This window comes from Epinephelus lanceolatus, chromosome 7 (genome assembly GCF_041903045.1).
Source record: "Epinephelus lanceolatus isolate andai-2023 chromosome 7, ASM4190304v1, whole genome shotgun sequence".
Classification (NCBI taxonomy): domain Eukaryota; kingdom Metazoa; phylum Chordata; class Actinopteri; order Perciformes; family Serranidae; genus Epinephelus; species Epinephelus lanceolatus.
In genome coordinates this window covers 16,621,682-16,643,175 of record NC_135740.1, presented here as the reverse complement: position 1 = coordinate 16,643,175, position 21,494 = coordinate 16,621,682, and the positions used below count along the sequence as shown (strand labels likewise).

Sequence of the window (21,494 nt, the reverse complement as noted above, 5' to 3'; positions counted from 1 at the left end):
TGTTGGTGCTTATGGGATACATCAAACCAACCAGCTCTGAGTAACAATTTATTTTTTCATTACACGAATGTAAGTCTTCAGGCTTATGGAGAACGTGTTTGACAGTCAACAAGGATTTGAATTGTCAAAATTTGAATTAAAGCATGGTGTCAGTGGGCACTGGTTAGCAGGGCAAAAGAGCATAATTAGAATGCAGTCTGCTGTCGTCATCTAGCCAGTGGTCAGTGACCTCACTGCGTGCGCTTTTATGCCATATTACTCATTATGTATGCTGTAATCTGCATTTTCACACAGCAAAACAGAGTTTGGGACAGTAACTTTAGTCTAAAGCTTATATCATTCTCAGAGGACTATTCCAGATGTTTACAACATGGGTCTTAATGTATTGCTGTGGCTGATTTAAATGGACAGTTCACCCCAAAATCAAAAATACATGTTTTTCCTCTTAGCTGTAGTATCAATCTAGATTGTTTTGGTGTGAGCTGCTGAGTGTTGGAGATATCGGCCATTGAGATGTCTGCCCTCTCTTGAATACAGTGGAACTAGATGGCACTCAAATCCATTTGAAAAACTCAACAGCAATGTCTCTTTCCACAAATCACGACCCTATCACTCAAGATAATCCACAAACCTTGTTGTGAGCAAGTTCATGTAGGAACTATTTTCTTCCTACTAAACTAAAACCACCAACTGTATCATTGTGCAGAAGGAAGCATGCATCTACCCATGGACAAAAGGCTCATGACAGCACAAGATGTAAACATTAATGGCATCCTTCTGGGTTGAGCTGTAACGTCAGGTCGCTCAGGTGAACTACAAATAGCCTTTCATTCATATCTCCAACACTTAAAAACTCACACCAAAACAATCTGGATCGATAAATAGTACTACATGTAAGAGGGAAAATATGTACTTCTGGTCTTGTGTTGAACTGTCCCTTTGACTAAAAAATAAAGCTGTCATAGTCCAGACGTTGGAAGTGGATGCTCAGTTGGAAGCAGTTTTCTAATGGAGTCCGATGGGGCAAGGAAACAGGAAGCTTCACAACAATAAAATCTCATCCTGTGCTTCAGTTTGATGTCTCAGTTTCACATCCCACTGTAAACCCTGCAGCATTACACACCCAGGTCAGCCTCAAGATTTATCCTGGAAGTAGCTCTAAGAAACAAAAGATAGATAATGCAGATTGTTTGGGTGACACATTTCATTGTCTACCTTCATTTGAACAAACAATATTTTGATTGGTTAAATAGCTGTCTGTAGATCCCTTGGCCTCACTAGACTCTGTTGTAAAGCTGCTCCCAGTGGAGCACTCCTGTCTATTCTCTCAGCAGTGCTTGGTAAATGCTGTGTTATCTCAACCAATTGGAACACCAGCTACAATAACAACAGATCCATATACTTTTTTATTTATGCATGTGAGGTTCACGTCCCCTTGGTTTGTTTGCACTTTTTAGATATAAATTTAGTTAGCAGATATGCTCACCCTTATGCAGTACATTATATTACATACAGAATTATATGTATATACATATGCCCCATCATGAATGAGCTGTAAATAATGGATGATTGTGGACCAGCCCTAAAAGAAGTGGAATTCCCCTCTTTAACCCTTGTGAGATGACAAGATCACTATAATTCTTATGGCTGAGATATGCAGTGCAGTGTATTTGTGTGTATGTGCACATGTAGGCGTGCACATATGCATTGTGTGTAGGCAATGGCCATTCTCTGCCCAGCTGTTTATATACGGTTTCCACGGAGAAATGCCTCACAACATTAGAGCAGGCAGCTACAGAGTGTATTTGACACTTAAAAATATGGTGTTTTCTTCTTTTGCAGAGGGTGAGGAGAGACACTGCCTGGTGCGTGCATGTGTACGGGTACAAGCAATATACTTCAGATTTATTGGAGAGACTTGGCAGAATATAAGAGAGCAGTAGTTAGACTTGCCTTACCTGTCATCAGTTAGGTTTACTGTATTTTACTTGACAACAGCCATAATTTAACACTGACATGTGATTCATGTTAATATACAGGTATAGAAATTGTAATTTTTTGGCCTAAGGCATAAACCCAGGTTAGCAGTTCAAAGGGTGCAGATAGTTCTGACAGAAAGTGGTTTTGGCATGCACTCAGGAAAGTTTAAAAAGAATCCCTAAAAGAAATTGTCATGGTGTGTGATCACTTTATCCAGGAGAAGCATCAGTATTGGTTTGTGGTCTGTAGATGAGGTACAGGAGTTAAATCAACTCTGTCATCACTCTAGTCATGTTTGTAACATTTACATTGGTAATTTGTTGAAGCGATGGGATTGTGTCATGAAAAGTGCTTGACTAAATCCTGAACTCAGTTGTTTAGTAATGCATTTTGAAACACTATCACCTTTTAATTGGGGAATATTGGAAAGCTGTGGTTACCTGGTGCTTTGAGATGCCTTTATATCTCTCTGATGAAAGGCATCAATCAACATGGCAACCCCCTGAAAAGTCTACCCAAGCATTACAGGTCTGCCTCCAGTTGACGAGAGACACTGTTGAACAGCTTATTTGACAAAATACAGACACATCCTGATGAAACAAAATGTGAAAGACCATTTGTTGGATAAGATGACTGTTTTGACACTGACACTGGCCCTGGGCTTACATCCTTTTATCATTTTTTTGGGTTGTGATCTTTGTAATTATTGATGTTTATCAATGGCCTGTTGTAACATTCATCTTTTATAACTGATAAACTACATCTTACCGTTTATTTTGAGCATGTTTTTCTTATTTTGCTAGTGTTGTAATGATTTTTAAGACTTGTAAAACTGAACACTTGCTATTCTTTTATTACTCATCAAGATGATGCATCATTGTTTAAGGCTCCTTTACCACTTTGTCAATCTTTGGGGTCTTATGCTGCTTCAAAAACGTACTATGTAAGTTATAGTTGATTCCTGAAATAGTGAACTTGCATCAAGCTAGGACTCACAGGATTAATCCAGAAATGCTGTTCTGTGGGGGCAAATTCAAACTATATTTATCCTAAACAAAAGCAACTACATTAACAATGGTCAACTGCATTAATGTTGCATTTACAAAATTTAAAAGCTATATCTTTAACTACTTATCATAATATAAGGAGAGCGGGAAAGCACCTTAGATCATCCACAAGAGGAAGTTGTGCTCTGAATGATGGTTAGATTCAGACAGCAGCAAGAAGACACTGAGAGTGTGTCCTAGTTTTCTGGTGAACAACTGAAGACAGTGCTGCGCTCCGGTCAAAATCCCATTAACACGAAAAATCCCTAATGGAGACAAAGCAGCTTGTGTAATAGCAATTGTATATGTGTGTGTGTGTGTGTGTGTGTGTGTGTGTGTGTGTGCAGGCATGCATGTGTGTTCTGTGTATATTACCCTTGTCTGTGCAACATCAGTAAAGCAGTGCTTCCACTTGCAGAATAGCATCTTTCTCAGTGTGTGAATACTTTTCTGTGAGCGAGACATAGCATTGTGGTGATCTCATAGGACTCAGGGCAGATACGGGATCTGAATAATACTAACTGCACTGTAGGGCCTTTGTGTGGCAGCAGGCTGAGTCAAGCCCTCTGTGCCATCTCAGACCTGAATAAATCAGAGAGCAGGGAGATGAGAAATGAGACAGAGGGGAAGGAGGTTTAGCAGACAGACATCCCCTACATCATGGTCCACTCTGTGACCTTTGACTTTTGACCTGAGTCCATATTGAAAAATACCCTGATGCAATAGTTGCCACCTGGCTGGTACTCTCTATGACTTCTACCCATCTGTCCATTTCCTATACCTGTTTTTTTTTTCTGTTCAGCGTCACTGGGAAGATCAGCTTATCCCATAATGCACTGGGAAAAGGAAATCCAAGCCTCCGGGAGTAGTGCCGGGCCAATTTTACATAGCAGCCAAACAGTGGAAGAACTACAACTTCCACGTCCGTCACATGATGCCACGGGGCCCAAAAAGGCTGTTTTTCAATTCTCATGGCCTTACATTGTGAAAGAGACGTCTGTAGACCAGTAGAAACCCCACAAAATGATTAATTTCACTGTTGGAATTTGATCAGTTTGGTCCGATAACATTTCTTAAGCCTAGAAGAATTGCACAATTAATTAACTTTATCCACATTCATGTTAGCGCAGGGCTAAATCGGAAGTTAGCCACTTGGCTGGTAGATGTCTCCAGTGTGCATGCACTATTCGCCGAGCAATTTTATACCCAGGAAGTTGATTTTTTTTCCTCCCTTCACGCACCCCTGAGCAGCTTTCATAGACATAAACAAGACCTCAACCCCAACACTGTTTCGGGTCCTCTATATACATGGAAGGGGAAATCTATTTCAAAGTTTGCCAGTCTATTACAGTGCTAAACAAGCATATTTGAAGATTCAGTAGATTTGACACAATAAGGAGGAAGTAAATGATTACAGAAGGGATGAATTTGACATTAACAATTGTTTGGGAGGAGGAGGGAACACTTTCACACCAGGCAAACAATGAAAAACCCCTTCTTTGTGTGAGGACATCTGAGCTGTAAAAGATTCTTCATTGCTTGTTTTCCCCCCATGTCACACTATACACTGTGAAAATATTTCTGTGGCACAAATCTTTGTTTCTGATGCCCCACATCTGTTAGAACTGGCCATTATTGAGCTGATACATGTAATCTGATCCCAGGTTAAAGCTGACTAAAACAATGCAAAAGTGAATGAACATAGTAGATGTCAGATGGGAAAATGAGCAGCAATGCTTTACTAACCTGACCTGTAACTGGGGCCCTTGACTCTCCCTCACTGCAGAGATAGCGGCTCCCTGCTATCACCGCTGCTTCCCAGATTACTCAACCACAGTGAAGCCAGGGGTGTAATGTGTGTGTGCGCGTCTGAACATCAAAAGCTTCTTTGCTCCACTGCTGCCCTTCAAAAGCCAGTTAATGCTTAAACAGGTGAGTGGGAGTGCACAAACCCATAATTCTCCCACACAATCACCATGGAAACGTCCCAGCCGCTTAAGAGGCCTAATGACTTTGAGTAGATCTCCCTCTCTGTGACAAGCTCATTAGAGTGGCCTAATTAGAAGGACGCACGTTGGAGCTAGAAATTAGTTATAGACATTGACTGCAGGATACATACCCATCTAAATGATGTCTACAAATACTTGCAAAGATGGAGGGAATTTAAACTAAACCTTGCTCTACTTCATGGAGACTTAATTTAAAATGTAGAGCTTGGAAGTGCTTTATGTTTTGTTTAATTTAAGATTATGAAATAGTGTAGTAAGTAAGCAGTCTGCTGAAGTGTCAGTCTGTAAGTCAGTGTACCATCCAGTTATTTCTAAAGTAAAAAAAAACTAGGACAGAATTAACAAAGAAATCCAAATCATTTATTTCTCTGGACTGTTTCCATCTCTATTTACTGTATTTGTGCGTACACTTGTGCGTATCATGGAGTGTAGGATCAGATTCTTGCTGTATTTTATGATAACCTGAAGCATCTTCCTGTGTACACTAAAAACAGCAGGGAGAACATGTTTTTTCCCCTCTGCCCTTAATTTGTATACCTTTACAGCTCCTCCAAACCAAATAAGCTTTTCCACATGTTCCCTTAACCTGCTGCTAAACCCCAGCATGTTTTGCATTGTGCGTTCGGTATCTGGCCTATGTTTATTATTGTATGTTGGTCTAAATGTCTGCCCACATAATTAATGTAGATGTCAAAGCCATGAGAAAGGAATGCTCACTCTCAGCGGGACTACCTGCAGCAGCTAAATAAGGGGTTTCTAATAATGGGACATTCAAGAGCTCCATTATGTTGTCGTCCCTTTGAATTACAGATGTAGAAGCAGGCGCGCTCTATCTAGCCTAGGATCTAGACTGCTCATTGAGAATAGGGTCACCAGAGACAGTACAGTAAAGTGGGAGTGGGTCAGCTGGCAGGAAGAGGAAGCAGAAGGCCGGAGGTGATAAGTGATGTCATCAGTAGAGGGAGGAAGTCCATCTCTATAGGAGACACATGGGGCATCCCCATAAAGTTGGTCAGCCCATTAACTAACGTAGGACAGGAAAAGTGTTTTGTTGGCAACATGAAGAATAAGATCGAAATCACTCTCTAAGGATCTTCGGTAGTTAACTTATCTGAGCTGGCATGACCTTTGAATGTCTGCTTTGATGATTTTTAAGCTTACTTTCTGTACATTTGACAATGGTCTAACCAGCCTTTATGCTACCTGCCACCTTTGTTTTTCTCAGGGTGTCTGGTTTCTACTGGGTTTCTGCTGTTTTTGATGACCACTTTCCAATGTACTTCCTTTTTATTGTTTCTCTGGGACATCTATTATGTTTTTCCCGACCCTCAAATGAATAAAGGAAATCAACATTAACAGACCAAGTGCCAGTAATAATAAGTAGTGTGACATGTTACACAACAGCGTCGGCCTCTAGTGTGACGTACAGACTGAAACACAATGTTGTTTAAAATAACCTTCAGGTAAAAAATACCTCGCATCACGTACATAAAACCAAACAGCGTTTTTGGTTCGTTTTTAGCCACCTAAAGAAAAAGGCCACTCTAAAAGAATCAATATCAGTTTGAGTATATGCTATATAGAGAAGATTTTAGGCACTTTGCCTTGCCCTCAGGCAGCCCTTTCCAACAGCGAACTGAAGCCGTTATCTGAGCCCCACCAGACTCCACTGGCAAAAACATTTTACTTCACGCCAAACATGGGAGTTGCTGGTCTCCAATGTCCCAATCAGTTAGTGTGTAGGTAAAGCTGTGAAAATATATCAAATATAGTGAACACTTAAACCATTTTGATTTTTTTAGGCTGGTCGTTTTAGATGGCTGCAATGTAGTAGTAATGTTACATTGCTTAGCTTCCATGCCGGTAGATTTGGTTTATCAAAATGCTAGCAAAGCAACACAGTACATAAAATTAGCACAGCAGAATTGTACCACCATGTTTAACTATACATTTCACAGTTACAGCTGGAAATGACAGCAGAAACAAACAAGTTGTCACAGGTCCTCAGATTTGAAACCAGTTGTCAGTTGTCTACCTGCAAGTGATAGTTGTTGTTAGCGTGGTGATTGGTTTATAACATATGTATCGTCATCGCTCTCTAAACAAAAGAAATTGCATAACATGGCAATAACAATCATTTACCATCCCTGTTGTATGGCAGTTGCTCTCATCCTCTGCTAGGAGGGTAAGGAGCTCCTGGACCTCATTCTCTCCCCAGTTTTCATACATTTTCTGTTTCTGTTCTTCTTCTTTGAGTTTGACACATACCACAACATCAAAATGTGACACCTGTCCTGTCCGCCCACCTCAAATTTTTTACACAGACGTCAGCTCTGTTACCACTACTGTCTGTCCCCCCATTTCGTGTTTGTACCTTTTGATACAGAACGGTGAGGTGGAATAACAGTGCAACATTCCTGCTTGAACAGGCAGTGTAAAAGGGGCTTTTGTCTATTGGTTGTTTGGTGCTGAGGAGGTAGCACAAAGTGGGTTTTGACTGAAAGAGGCTGATTGTAACTATAGAGTGATAATTCTCTGTGGGTTAATTACTACACACATATAAGCCTTTTCACATACATTAAGTCATTTGATCCACAGTTGTTATTGAAATACAGATTATAGCAGCTTTCATAAATCTGCGCCATTCATAAATGTTAATCACAATTGCCTTTCTAATCAGGCTGTGTTGATCCACCTCAAATCCTACAATAAATGGTAAATACACACACATAAAATACACAACAGTAGCAAAAAGACAGTTTAGTCACAGTCGCTGATTTGAATCATATTCCTAATAAACCAATACTGTCTCTGTTTACCTGTCATGGTCTCCGGTGATATCAGTTTGTGAATGCCCAGACATGTTTTGTGCTGGGGAGAGGAGAACCCGTCAGACTTGGGAAATGCCTGGAATCCTGAGGAGTAGAGTGGGAGGAGATTTCATCATGATAGGGCACAGGCTGGTGAGAGACGACATTGTTGGCACAGCTCTTAATGTAATTATAAACCTGGAGCACATCTGGTCCTCTGGTTTACCTCACCTTTGTTCGCGTGTATCGGGTAAATGCACATCAGTGATCATCTATATAGAGCAAATGGGGTATGATGAACTGGTGGGTTTTTTTAAGTAGATATGTGACATCTATTTTTCATCTGTCCTCTTAATGTTATGATTCAGCTATTTTCTTTAAACATTCATGGCGCACCTTTGATGACTGAAGTGGATGATGGTATTTTGATAACCTTCACACGACATAAAGATAACGGTCAAACCCTGCTGTCTCTCGACTGAAAAACCTCTCCTGTGACTCACTCAACACGAGATAAGATTGTGCTTTCTCGCGTAAAAAAATGTTTTTCATTTCCTTTCAAAAGTTGCTGGGTCATATTGTTCAGCTGGCCTTAGTGATGAGACAAAGTAAGACTCCCGCACTGTTTGTCTGGACACCTCAAAGTCTTCAACCTGCAGTGCTCTTTCATGTCAGATCAGGTTGGGAAATGGCTGTATATCCAACATGTCCAAAGACAATAAGAAAGGGGAGACTTCCAAGAAAAGCCCTGCAGTTTTCATTAGATACTGATCTCTTGTGGAGTCACAGATGGTACAGTTGTTTGAGTTTCTCATAGCAGCTTTGTCTAGCAGGAGTTGCCTCTTTGTGCTTTGAACTATGCTTTGCATCAGTGGTAATCATTGTTAATGTGGATGATGCATTTTCTAGATTAACAGTGCGTCATGTTTTAGCAATTACCTGAATACATCACTTTTACTCAGACACTTGAGAGCTGTTGTACCCAGCTGTAATGTGAAGAATAGAGATGTTTTTACTGCACGGTGTGCTTTCCCATTCCTCCACTGGCATCCGTGGTCTTGTGTGAGTTCACAACTTTACTGGGGAGGTCAGAGGTCACATTTAGTCACAGTTAGGAGTGGTTTGTAAGGTCTTAACCAAGTCTATTAACCAGGGTGTGTCTGTGGCATTTATCACAGCTAAGGGGGATTTTGGAAAAAGTTGGGAAACACTAGAAATGCCTCTCTGAAGCTATCTGGGCTGTTTATCAAATTAGATGACAAAGGTCTTCCTGTCTACATTATTGCATTATTAGGCAATTAATTTCCCATTTTTCTACACTGACATCCTTGGAAGACAGTTTTCAAAGTACTCTTTTATATGAACACAATATGACTTGTCTGTGATGCATTGTCTAGTTATGCAGTGATCTCTATAGGTTTCTTCAGCCATTACTGTAGTCTGTTTTTCTACAGATGCTCCCATTTTCGAAGGTTTAAATGATACTAGGGTTAAACCTCAACAACTTTTTGCCGCCAACCAAACTGATGTTCCAAGTAAATCTGTTGCACCAAATACTGGACACTTTGAACCACCACAAGCTGTCATATTCATAGTCTTGTTTATTTTTCTTTAATGTGGTTTTAATCAAATTCAAATTTAAATTAAAGAAATACATCATTTTTCCAGTCAGGCTGTTTATTAGGCAAAGTTATGTTTCTTGTCCTTGTGCTCCGACAACATGAAAAATAAGGCTTTGACCATCATTATTCATCACAAACCCTTGTTTGTTTTCTTGCCAAGGTTTTGTTTTAAATCTGTACAAAACTTAAAGCATAAAAACGTCATGTGGTTAAGGGAGGTTATTTGCTGAACTATTAGTTTGTCTGGGAGCAGTAACTTTCTGGGAAAAACACAGCCTGTTCTTTTTCAACTTTGGTTTTAAAAAAAAAGATGTATACAGTATATTTGTTAATTAGTGAGCATGATAAGTGCTGATAGGCGCATTTTGTTACCACTAGACAGAGCCAGGCTACCTGCCCCCCCTGCTACCAGTCTTTGTACTAAGCTAAACCAACCATCTTCCTTTTTAATATACAGACACAAGAGTGGTATTCATCTTCACATCTAGCTCTTGGCTAAAATTTAATAAGCATATCTCCCAAAATGTGTTCCTTTAACTAAAGAGTTTTAAAAGGAAAAGTGCAAACTACAGGGGAGCCAGGCGGGAGCTTGACTCCACTTAGTAAGACATGAGCTACCCTTAGAATTAGAGTATGACGTGAAATTTGGCATGGTCTTTAAAAATATTGACAATACACTATATTTGCCATGCTTTTCTATTTTTATGTATCATTACCATCATGGATCATGCATAAAATTGAGCTATTACTGATGTATGATTCATGCATGCGGGTGATTCATCACCAAATTACTTTAATAAAAATACGGGCATGCATGCAATTCTTGCCATCACCATCGCAGCTTGGTGGCGCAGTATCATAAACTGCACTCACTTTGACTCGAAGATCAGGAAATAACTTTCTTGTTCCCGCTCAGTCTTCCCAGTCACCATTGTTCATTTCTGTTTTATACACAGCATACTGATATCTCAAAGAACAGCCCCAACCCACCTCATAAAAAAATAGCTCCCCTGAAAGCCATGGGATCCTACAAGAATTCAAAACAACACATAATCTTAGTTTTACATGCTCTGTATAAATCTAATATAGTAACTTTGCAGTGATGGTTGTGCAGACTTGTGCACCAGGCAGCCCCATATAGCCAGCTGGCACCGTTTTCACTCTGCAGCTGATACACAGTAACAGCCTACACCTGAGAGACACAGTGTGTTTTGTCTGTACATGTGAGTTTCTGCATTGCTGTGCATATCATTGTGTCTTTGTCTGTGTGTGCTTGTGGGTTTGTTTGTACAGCATTAGTGCCCCTGTGATTGAAGGTGGCGTGTCATATCGTGTTGGGGCATACGAGTCTGCCTCAAGGCAACAAGTCATCCACGTGTAACTCTGAGAAGTTTCAACTTGCCTCTACATCCTCTCCACAGCCCTTACTCAGTCTCCATTGTATCTTTCACTTTTTATTTCTAAATAAATGCTTCAAAAATATAGAGACTACTACTTGCAGCATCAGTTCCACTAAGGGAACATTTTACTGGTATCTTACATAGAAAGTAACCCTGTAACAGATGCTCTAATGTGAAGTAGCTGTACAATGCTTTATTGTACCTGGTATGTCAGTGGGGTCATTGGCATCATCTGGATGGCAGCTTTTATGTGCATCTAGTTAAAGGTTAATAATGTATTGAGAGAAGGAATGTGGTAGAATAAAGAATGTGGGTTAGCTATTAGTCGACATGTGTGTGTTTACACAGCAAGCCTTTCCCAGGTGCTATACGATCCCTAGGATTAGAGCGGAGGGCTACACACACACATACACAGAGCACCACCACCACAATCTCCCTACCCCCCAAAAGAAAAGAGAGGAGGGGAGACAGAGTGGGAGGGAGGTACAGCGAGATAACAGATCAGAGGGAAGACGGGGAGAGGTAAAAGAAGTGTGAATTCAGCAGTAGGCAGACTGTAGCTCACCTCCACTACAAAGACTTCACAGGACAGAGCACACAGGGAGGCTTTGACTCTGGAATATATCCTACAGTATCTGCTTATGTATGAATGAACCAGTTTGTCTTCTTCTTAACCTTGGAAGATGGTGGGACTCTCCTCCACTGCTGCTGTCGAGGGTAAGTGTTGAAGGGAAGTCTTTGTGGCTTTTCAGGATATCACCACAGCAGGAATCTGAAGCTAAAGGAGGTGCAAGGATTTGTAAAGATATGTAAATATACGGAACAATGCGACGACACACAGGCTGTGAAGGTGTTGTAAACATGAGACTGAGAATGCGAGACATCAGGTGATGTTTACTTCGTTCCTTAAGAATCACGCCAGCTTGCTTGAATACCAAGAAAGGTTGTTGAATTGTTGAGAAAGCAGCAGATTGCCACCCAGACTCAATGGTGAAACGTTGCAATTTTTTGAGCCACTAGAGCCTCTTTGTGGGATACAGATTCTTGTGTGATTAGCTGGAATGTCTGCCTGCAACAATATTGTGAAACAGAGTTGCAGCAGAAAGACTTGAGTTTTGTCACTTTCGACATACTGTGGAGCCGTGTGTGTGTGTGTGTGTGTGTGTGTCACTGAGGCAAGATAAGTAAGCTCAGCATGAAGAAAGGCTTTGGCATGAAAAGGAGGGAGAAGAAAAAAACCTGTGCACCCGATCGAGGTCACATTATTCAGCATATCAGGGTTTGTTGGACATGTTAGCACAGGTGCTCAACTCGATGACATTACTCACTCCCACTCCCCATCCACCCACCTCCCCCTCTCTTTCTCCCATTCTCTCAAACAGATTGTACAGGAGGTCTGCTAATGCAAGCCCTTTTTTTAAAGGTCTGAGTCTGCACTGTTAAACAAACTTCTCCCTCCGCTTCACTACACATGCACCCTCACACAAACACACTTTGCAGAGTCTTGCACTATTAACAAGGTGAGGAATGTGTCCAGTGTTTAACAGCAATTGTCAGAGGAGTGTGAGATCGTAAATGTTTGAATGGCTACACATTCCTGTGCACTGCACTGCTTGCACCCGTCTTTTGTGATGTCTAAAATTCCATGATGTTTTCTGTAATGGATTAAAATGTAATCAGAATGTAGATGAAAGTTATGGTTTACCCTTCTTGTAGCTGCAAATATTGTAATTCCACCCTGGTCTGGCTTTAATCAAACCACATCCAATCTGTTTTCATGTAGAATTATCTTCTTATGCAAGCTTGTGTATAGCTCCCCTCAGGTGCTAGGCTCTGTATCTGTTTTCACTGGCTTTCCAAGCCATTAAAGACGCACATCACACCCTCACACACACACACACACACACACACACACACACACACAGAGTTGCAGCAGAGATTTAAAGGATCATGTGCTGTTTTAGATGAGTGAGAGAACCCGTGTGAGCAGTGTGGTGTTGATTATAAAGGCAAGGCTGGGGATTTAAGGGTGGTCTTATGTGCCTCACATGCCAAATACTACGTAGTAATTCCTCTTTGCTCATTTTGGCACAAGTGGCGCAACACTGTAATCGTCAAATTGGATAATCAGCTTTTCGGAGTGCTGGTCCAAGTGAAATAGTGAAGTAGAGTTACTTCACTGTGTGTGTTTTGACCTACTTCACGCCAACTCCTTGAAAGCAACGCCTTGATTTCTGCGTTATATTGGATTTAATGCTGACTGGTGTGAATTTCAGTTTCTCTCTGCTGTGAATGAGTCATACTGTGGATAAAGTTCTGTCTTCCACTAGTTTAGGGGAAGCCCAGTGGTGTGCTAGAGCCAGAATATAAACAGCTGGAACCCCTGGCAGAGGGACAGCACTCACCAGGCCAAAACATCCCATTCTCATGAGTTTCCTCTCCTTCCCTGACCCCCACTTCCTTATTTCCCCTGGGTGAATCAGATCTTAATGAGGAGACATTCCAGGTCCCCGCATGGATTAATTCCTCATGCCCACATCTCAAAATGCAAGCGTGCTTTTTATTACAATAGGAGGAAACCACACTAGTAAAGAAGTGGTTGAACAGACACAGGCAAACACACTCCCACTGTACCCTTGGCAGGGCATTGTGAAGCCCATAGGAAGACCCACCTCAGGAAAGTATGTATGTCTTTAAGGAGTGGGAGCAGTCTGAAAAGTAGAGCACGCACCATTTACAAAACACCACATACATCTTACAGATTATCAAGACTTTCAACTTGTCAGTGATGATTACACACAAGATTGCTGTGTCAGAGTAATGCAAGTTAGAGTCCAACATTGTGCCTAAACTCATAAATATGCTCCTCAAACTGATACATGCACACAACAGGCTGGCTTCTTGACAGGTACACCAAAGTTCACTTATAACACACCCCACTGAACACACATCATACAAGCATTCCTGTTTGTTTTTTTATGCGTGTGTGCATGCCCATGTGTGTGTATGTTGCGTTTGTTTTCTTGTTGCCATATGACCGCCCCCCGAACAAAGACTTTTCTGGCTCAGCAGCTGTCCTGTGGCTGACCCCAGCAAGATGCACGGTTCAGCAGGTCTAATGTGGCTGGACTGTGAAAATGGGGACGGGGGGGAGCGCAAATGAGAGAGAAAGAGATGGAGGGAGTCAGGGGGAGGTAGACAAGTGTGCCAGCAGTGACTCAGCCAGTTGTTAGGTTTTGCTGGGGGATTTTTAGGATTATAGAGGCAGAGGAATTAGGGTACAACAATACAGAGGGAAGGAATACAGAAGAAGCTCTGATATTAGCAGAAAGAAGGGAGGGATGTGGCGGCTGATTGGTGGCTCTTGCTTGTGTCTGGCAGACAATCAGATAAAGGAGGAATCCAAATACACACATCAGCAGCAGGTTGCGGACCTGTTCTCAGGATGTCCAGCAGCTGGGGGAGGGAGACGATTTATTTTCGTTCTGCTCTAAAAACAGGGAGTGGAACAGACCAACATGTGATGTGGATCATACATTGCTATAAGATGAGCCCTCAAAGTGTTAGAGAACCTGGAGAGCCCTGTGAAGAATGTGAATGTGTATTGCAGGAGGTCTGCCTGCCTGTCTGTCTGTCTGCCAGCTTGTGCTTTTGTGAGCTCAGGACTTTGAATCTCTCCTTTGTAAAAGATCAGGTGCCATGAGACTCTGCTTGCTGGTACATTTGGCCCGCTCTGGGCTCTGCAAAGTGGTGATTCAGTTATTCTTGTCAGAATATTTCTGCCAACATCTTTACAGTCTGTGCAGCGCATTTAATCTACCTTCTTAATATTGATAGCGACAGTTGATTGAAATTTGGCTAGGCACCCATCAAACTGTGAGCCAGCAACATTTCAGAGCTGCTGCAGAAGTACAGCACTGGATTTCTTAGCTCTTTGTGCAGGATGGTCTGTGCTTACTCTGTGAGCAATTAGCGAACGTGTTTCCTCTCACTCCAGCGTCTTGTCGTTGTTTAGTCTGGCTTGTAAAGCAGAGAGGAGGAGAGGAGGGAGACTGTGTGATAAGCCAGCAGATTGATATTGACAAACTGTGATGCAAAGTGACAGAAAATGAAAGAGAGACACAGGGTAAGCAAAGCGGAAAGCGACACTTTGACATACACCCCTTTGGCTTGTTTAGACATGTCAGTCTGACCTTTGCCCTCTCTGCTGATACACTGAACCAGTGCCCCCCCCTGACCTTTGGCTCTCTCTGTGCAGCGATGGAGGTGTTGGTGAATGAGCTGGGTGTCCTGCTGAAGATGCTGGACCAGGAGAACCTCAGCTCCTCCACGCAGGAGAAGAAGACTTCTGTGTGGAACCTCCTGCAGCAGATACAGCCATCAGGTTAGTGAGAGGAGGAAAGACTAATGAAGTGACTTCTGTCTGTGTCTCATGCTTACCATACACTAGAAGACTTTGAAAAGACTTTTAAAAGACTAAAGTCCGACACCCTCTCACATCTAATGATAATACAGGTTTGTAGTGTGGGATTGTTGCCTGAACTCGCTACTAGTGGCAATATTAGTGGGAGAAGACCATGGGAATGAGAGGTGAACTGTGAAAAATTAAGATTTCTCTCTAAAATTAGTGCTGGTTGGTGGGTGAGATACACCCCGAATTAAACTTGTTCACTCCACAGCTCCACCAGTTTCTCCTCCTTTTCCACAATTCAAGAAAACCAAGACTTGTTCATGCTCTTGTGCCTCTGTGGAGTCTCCTCCATGTCTACTGTCTACCCAGTTTGCTGCTCCGCACCTTTTGGTTGTTGACCATGTTTACATTGTTGAATTTCTCTACTTGCATGAGCCAAGACTAAAAACTTACAATAGTATTTGACGTATTTGATTGTATACGAATCTCAAAGCTCAGAGTTATATGACAACAATCACAGGATTTTATGCTGACAATGGAAGTTTGTCCACAACAGTGAAATCGCTTGAAAAGTTGTTTGGTGTTAGGACCGCAACTTTTTTTCTGTTCTCTTTTTTTGTCTGTGACACACATAATAAAAACGTGCAATACACACAACATTTTAAAGGATAAAATGTGTCTGTTCTTGCCTCCAGTTTCAGGAACAGACTACATCTATATGAACTCAGCAGTTTACAGAAATGGCACCAGCTTCGTAGAGTCCCTCTTTGACACATTTGGTGAGTTTGAGTGCTGTTAATTGTACACCTATCTATATTAATGAGCTGTAAATATCATGTTACCTTAATATATATAAGTGTGGGTTTCAATGTATGTTGCTGTGTTTTATAGACTGCCAGCTTGGAGACCTTAAGGATGTCACAGATGATCTAAAAGAAGAAAAGAACACACAAACTGACACTTTAAAACAGGCAAGTGGGCTATATATAGTATCCCTCAGCACTCACCATCCAAATCAAACTTCTCAAAGGACTATAACACCTATAGATGACTTGTAGAGAAAAGCAAAGAAAAACAGAGATTGTATTCCATGTTATGGGGGTTTCCCATGCACATATGTTCCTCACCCTGCAAGCTGTTGGAAGAGTAAAGATTTAGGGACCCGCCCAGAACCCATGTGTCTAATTTATGGATATCATTTTGAGGGTTTTACTCTGTGTCTCTTTGATGATGTAGTTCTTAGGCTGTGAAAAAAAAAATCCTTCGTATTTATGAGGGAAATTCGAGAGTTGTGTTTGTGTGTTTCCTCCTAGCAGAACTGTGCAGACTCCCCAGCCCCGCACTCAGCTGACTCTCCTCCCCCTCTGCCCACAACGCCTCCTCCCGAGGAGTATTATGAGGAGGCTGTGCCCCTCAGTCCTGGCAAGTTGCCCGAGTACATCATCACACGAGGTCAGCATCTTCCCGCCTCTGCTGAACTCACTGCCCTGAGTGTCATTTTGCTGTAAAAACCTCGAAGCCAATAATTACAAAGAACAAGTCGCATTAAAGTACATGATGGAACATAAGGAGTAATTAGGAATTTTTTTCATGTCCTCCATTTTCAGTCAGGTCTAGCCCTCCCAATTCTATAGAGGATGGGTATGAAGACGCAGAAAACAACTACCCCACTACCTGCATAAACACACACCGCAAAAACTCATGTGAGTTGAAAACAGAGCCCCCTCCCCAATGAACAATTTACGTGATAAAAAGCCTTGTTATAAGAAATAAAGCTTTATCTTCTCTGTTGTCGCCCTCTCAGACAATGATTCTGATGCCCTGAGCAGTTCCTATGAGTCATACGAGGAGGATGAGGAAGAGAGGAGCCCTGGTGTCCAACTCACTCATCAGTGGCCCTCAGACGAGAGCTCCATGCCTCCAGCCAGGGACTGTCGCATTTGCGCCTTCCTGCTGCGCAAGAAACGTTTCGGCCAATGGGCAAAACAGCTTACTGTCATACGAGAGAACAGACTACAGGTAAGGAGATGTTCAGTAAGCATGCAAGCATACACTCCGGATACATACACAGCCTTTTCAATTCTTCCCTTCTTCACCAGTTTACAGTATCCTATGTGTTCTCCTTTCTGCAGTGCTACAAGAGTTCTAAGGACACATGCCCCTATGTGGACCTGCTGCTGCCCCAGTGCACTGTGGTCTATGCACCCAAAGACAGCAAGAGGAAGCACCATGAACTCCGGTTCACCTTACCCAACGGAGATGCACTGGTGTTGGCGGTACAAAGCAAGGAGCAGGCCCACAGATGGCTCAGGGTAAGCTACAACTGGAAAGTGTATGTATGCTTGCAGGCATACAGACAGTTAACACAGCCATCAATCTTGTCGCCAGTCACTGCAAGCAGATTTGACGGTGTGGAAAAACAAACCTCAGAAGGAAGTGTACAGCTTAGAGTGACACATGTAAAATATTCCCGCAGGTTGTCAGAGAGGTGAGTGGTCAGAGCGTAGGGCCTGAGGAATCTGCGTCTCCCATCATTCCAAGAAAAACTGAACTTGACAAGGTAAGTACAGGAGAGAGGATGTTTGTGTCTGCACGTCCCTCTCATTTTTACCTCTAATCCATAAATCGTCTGTACAGCTAAGGTGAGGAAAAGTTGATGGCAAGCAGTAATTGTGTTGTCACCATCAATTTTCCTAAATAATTGTTTGGCTAGATACAATACACAGTGATACCTGTATTTGACTTGCAAAACAAAGAGGATATGTAGCGTAATTGGATGTTAAGACAGCAATGATAGTGGTGGTGAGTCAGTGCTGGAGCAGACACATCCTCTTTAGAGCTCACAAACCTGTCAGAACATAAAACTGCCCTGTCATAAATAAATACATAGGGTGAAGAGAGAGGAGCCGCTATTCGCTGGTAGGAGAAAAGGGCAGAAAATAAGTGTTTGTCTCATTATGTGTAAAAGAATTCAGAGGCAGACACATGTAAGCTTGTAATAGAACTATCTCAAGTATAGTTATCCAGCTCTTAATTAAGACAAGTGTAGAAGGCTAAGCTCCAGTTTGACACTGGCAGACAGACAGATCCTGTGTAGGGCTTGGACTCTGTTGCTGTTGAAAAGTCTTAACTTGTGTTTGTGTGTTTCTCCCTCAGAGGTTATCTGCAGAGAGGAACACATCAGACTCAGACAGTGTGGGTGTGTCAACTGGAGAGAACTGCAGAGAAAATGGTGAGACAGAGACACACACAGCCTCAAATCAATACAGCAGTCTGACAAAAAATATTAAAGGTTCTGTATATGACATTCAGAGCATTACAAAAGCAGCAAGCATCTTTTAACTGTGTAAAGACAGAGTGGAGTAATGGCATCCCACGCAGAGAGTGAAGTCTTTCTGTTTGTGTTGTAATCCAAGCTTCTCTGTTCTTTGTTGTGTTAGACAGTCTGTCTGGGCATGCATGTTAGTGCAAGTGTGTCCCACTGGCTAGCTAATTGCCATCACTCTGCACTGTGCATCCACCCTCCTATTCCCCATGGTTAGCACTGTCAGCACTGTTGCCATTGTAAGCACTATTCACGCTGTTAGCACTGTTAGCCAAGCCACCGGCTCAGCCACCTCCATGCTGAAAGCCGTGTACAGACAATCCTGCTCAGAGTCTGAATCACAGATATGCTCTGAATGTTGTATACAGCTCCTTTAATTCAAGGTCCTCTTACTAGCTTTATTAAACCACATCTTTCTCATGGTCTTCATCAGCACATGGAGTTTGCCCAGCTGTCAACATGTTATTTAATTTTCGTAGTCCATAGTGTAGTGAAATGTGTTAATCTTAGGCGAATTACAGTTTCCCCTTCCCAAAATAAATCTGGAAAATATGCAACCTCTTTCTTACGCAGGTAAGGTGAAACGGGGAGCTTTAGCTGCGGGCCGCAAGATCACACGAATCATCAGCTTCTCTAAGAAGAAGCCCCCTCGGCCAGGAGATCCACGGACATCCTACAGCGACCCTCGACAAGGTCAGACCCTACATCACTGTAGGGCTGTTAGAAGATATTTATACAGGAACGTGGTGTATTGTGATACTGTGTCAATTAACAAAAGCACTATGGATATTTAATTAATAGTTTACATGCTGAGATTTGTGGCGGTGGTTTATTTTGTGTTGTGTTTAAACCCGACTTCTAGATAGCAGTGCAGAAATCAGTCTTCAGCTATTTGAATCTTTAATTCCAACATATCGCTAGCTTGTTACAGGGACTGTTCTTTTTAAGGTTACAGTTTTAAAAATCGCAATTTATTGAATCATAACCCCTATATCGTGGTATGAATCATATCGCAAGATTCTTCTCAATTCACATTCACATTTACTTTACTGTCACTCGTTATCTCTCCAGGTTTGTAGACATGTCATGTTTCTTTCCCTCCTCACCATGCAGGCTATGTGTCGGTGCTGGTGAACCAGGTGTGGCGGGAACAGTGGTGTTGTGTGTGTAGAGGCTCCCTGCACTTCTACCATGACAAAGGAGATCCCCGGACCTCCCTGCCTTCACTTCCTCTCCATGGTTGCGAGGTGGTCCCGGGGCTGGGACCCAAACATCCTTTTGCCTTCCGAATTCTGCGGAACAGCACAGAGGTGGCTGCTCTGGAGGTAAAATACTGAGCATTATTTCAGTTATGTTAAGGTTGCACTAATCAATATCTATATTAACAAATGAATGTGTATTTTCAAGGGGGTCACTCTTAGTGACAAACCCAGAGAGACTAACATGCTCTGCTGTTCTCCTCAGCTCTACGCAGCATTTGTGTCCTTGAACTCATTGTTTAGGTTTTACAGCTTGTAACTTAAATGTTTTGTCACTTCATAATTCAAAGTTAATTTGCCCTGTGTCAATTTTAGGCTAACAGTTCTGAGGACCTTGGACGATGGCTTGGCGTCCTCTTGGCAGAGACAGGCTCCGCAACAGATCCAGAGTCACTGCATTACGACTACGTTGACGTAGACACCATCGCTAACATCCGCGACGCTGCGCGACATTCCTTCCTGTGAGTGAGTCGGAGAGGGAGGAGTTGGAATATTTGGACTGAGGTCAAAGCAAGGCCACTGACCCATGCAGTGATGTTTAGATCTCATGCAGATTTCATTTCTTTTTTTCCTTTGAGCCTAGGTGGGTCACATCCTCCAGCAGCACCTCCACAGACTCCAGAACATATGATGAGGTCCCTAATGAGGACATGCAGGTGAGACACACATGCTCAGATGCTGACACACTTTTTCCAAGTTCAGTTAAATCTTATGTGTAATGCTTTACTTTGATGTGACAGGATTAGAAGCTGCATGTCTGTGTGTGTGCAGCTGTTGTCTCTGACTGTCTCTGTCTGAATATGACACTCCATATCAGTCACCCGAGCAGACAGACAGTGCTCTGTTACACGTCTATCAATGACGGCTTTTTGTAGGCCAGAGAAAAAACAGTGTGTGGGCGTGAGAGTGGAAAAAAAGACCAAAAAAATAAAAAGCAATCAAACTGGTGACAGGAAGGCAAGAGGTCATGGTAGTTTTACAGCCTGTAAACTCCTTTCTTAACCCCACCGACAGGCACTTAAACACATGCCTCTCACCACCTACAGACACAAACATACACACAAAAGACCTCTGTGTTCTCAAACTTATTTTGAAGTGTAGTTTATTGCTCAGCCTAATATACAGACTTTGCCTTCTTTTTTCCCTCTGTTCTCATCCTTCTTTGTGCATCCTTCCACATCTGTCATGTCCTCCCACCCTCTCTCTACTCCACCCAGTCAGGGGAGAACCGCAGGCAGCAGTCTGGGAATCAGGGGAAGCGGCGCTCAAGTTTCTCCAGCAGCGATTCTGACAGAACCAAGCCTTTAGTCTCCCTCAAACGAACAGGCTCAAGTAAGTGGTGAAGTTGGTTTTCCAAAATGACATTGCTGCACCTCCAGTGATGCTAACCTTATTCTCATAAACTATACCGATAGTTTCATAGAAACTGTCGGTATAGTAGTATAGGTATATCGGCGATATAAACTGAAACATTCACATTCAGCTGACAGAAACAAACTGTAAGAAATATATTACCGTTAAAGGTAATTCCATTTGTAAAGACGAAACTAAAAGCTGAGTTCCCAAGGCTAGCGGTCTTTATTTTAGGGTAGTGATACTCCACTTTACAGCCTATGGGCCAAATCTGGCTTG

The 21,494-nt window shown here is 42.3% G+C and overlaps 1 protein-coding gene across 3 annotated transcripts in view; it reads left to right on the top strand.

Moving 5' to 3' along the window:
• The window catches only part of afap1l1a (actin filament associated protein 1-like 1a), a 30,062-nt gene that overhangs the window by 2,547 nt on the left and 6,021 nt on the right, over window positions 1-21,494 (top strand). Inside the window, exons 1-15 of one of the 3 annotated variants that reach the window (XM_033633471.2) lie at window positions 11,325-11,584; window positions 15,126-15,251; window positions 15,974-16,057; window positions 16,170-16,249; window positions 16,592-16,730; window positions 16,886-16,981; window positions 17,083-17,297; window positions 17,411-17,590; window positions 17,755-17,838; window positions 18,435-18,510; window positions 19,177-19,296; window positions 19,717-19,928; window positions 20,178-20,323; window positions 20,446-20,518; window positions 21,080-21,194. In XM_033633471.2, the coding sequence (XP_033489362.1) occupies window positions 11,551-11,584; window positions 15,126-15,251; window positions 15,974-16,057; window positions 16,170-16,249; window positions 16,592-16,730; window positions 16,886-16,981; window positions 17,083-17,297; window positions 17,411-17,590; window positions 17,755-17,838; window positions 18,435-18,510; window positions 19,177-19,296; window positions 19,717-19,928; window positions 20,178-20,323; window positions 20,446-20,518; window positions 21,080-21,194 (1,780 nt within the window). In that variant the 5' untranslated portion in view covers window positions 11,325-11,550. Of the gene's footprint in view, window positions 1-11,324; window positions 11,585-15,125; window positions 15,252-15,973; window positions 16,058-16,169; window positions 16,250-16,591; window positions 16,731-16,885; window positions 16,982-17,082; window positions 17,298-17,410; window positions 17,591-17,754; window positions 17,839-18,434; window positions 18,511-19,176; window positions 19,297-19,716; window positions 19,929-20,177; window positions 20,324-20,445; window positions 20,519-21,079; window positions 21,195-21,494 lie in introns of those variants that run through there. The other 2 variants (XM_033633470.2, XM_033633469.2) reach the window with 2 other exon arrangements.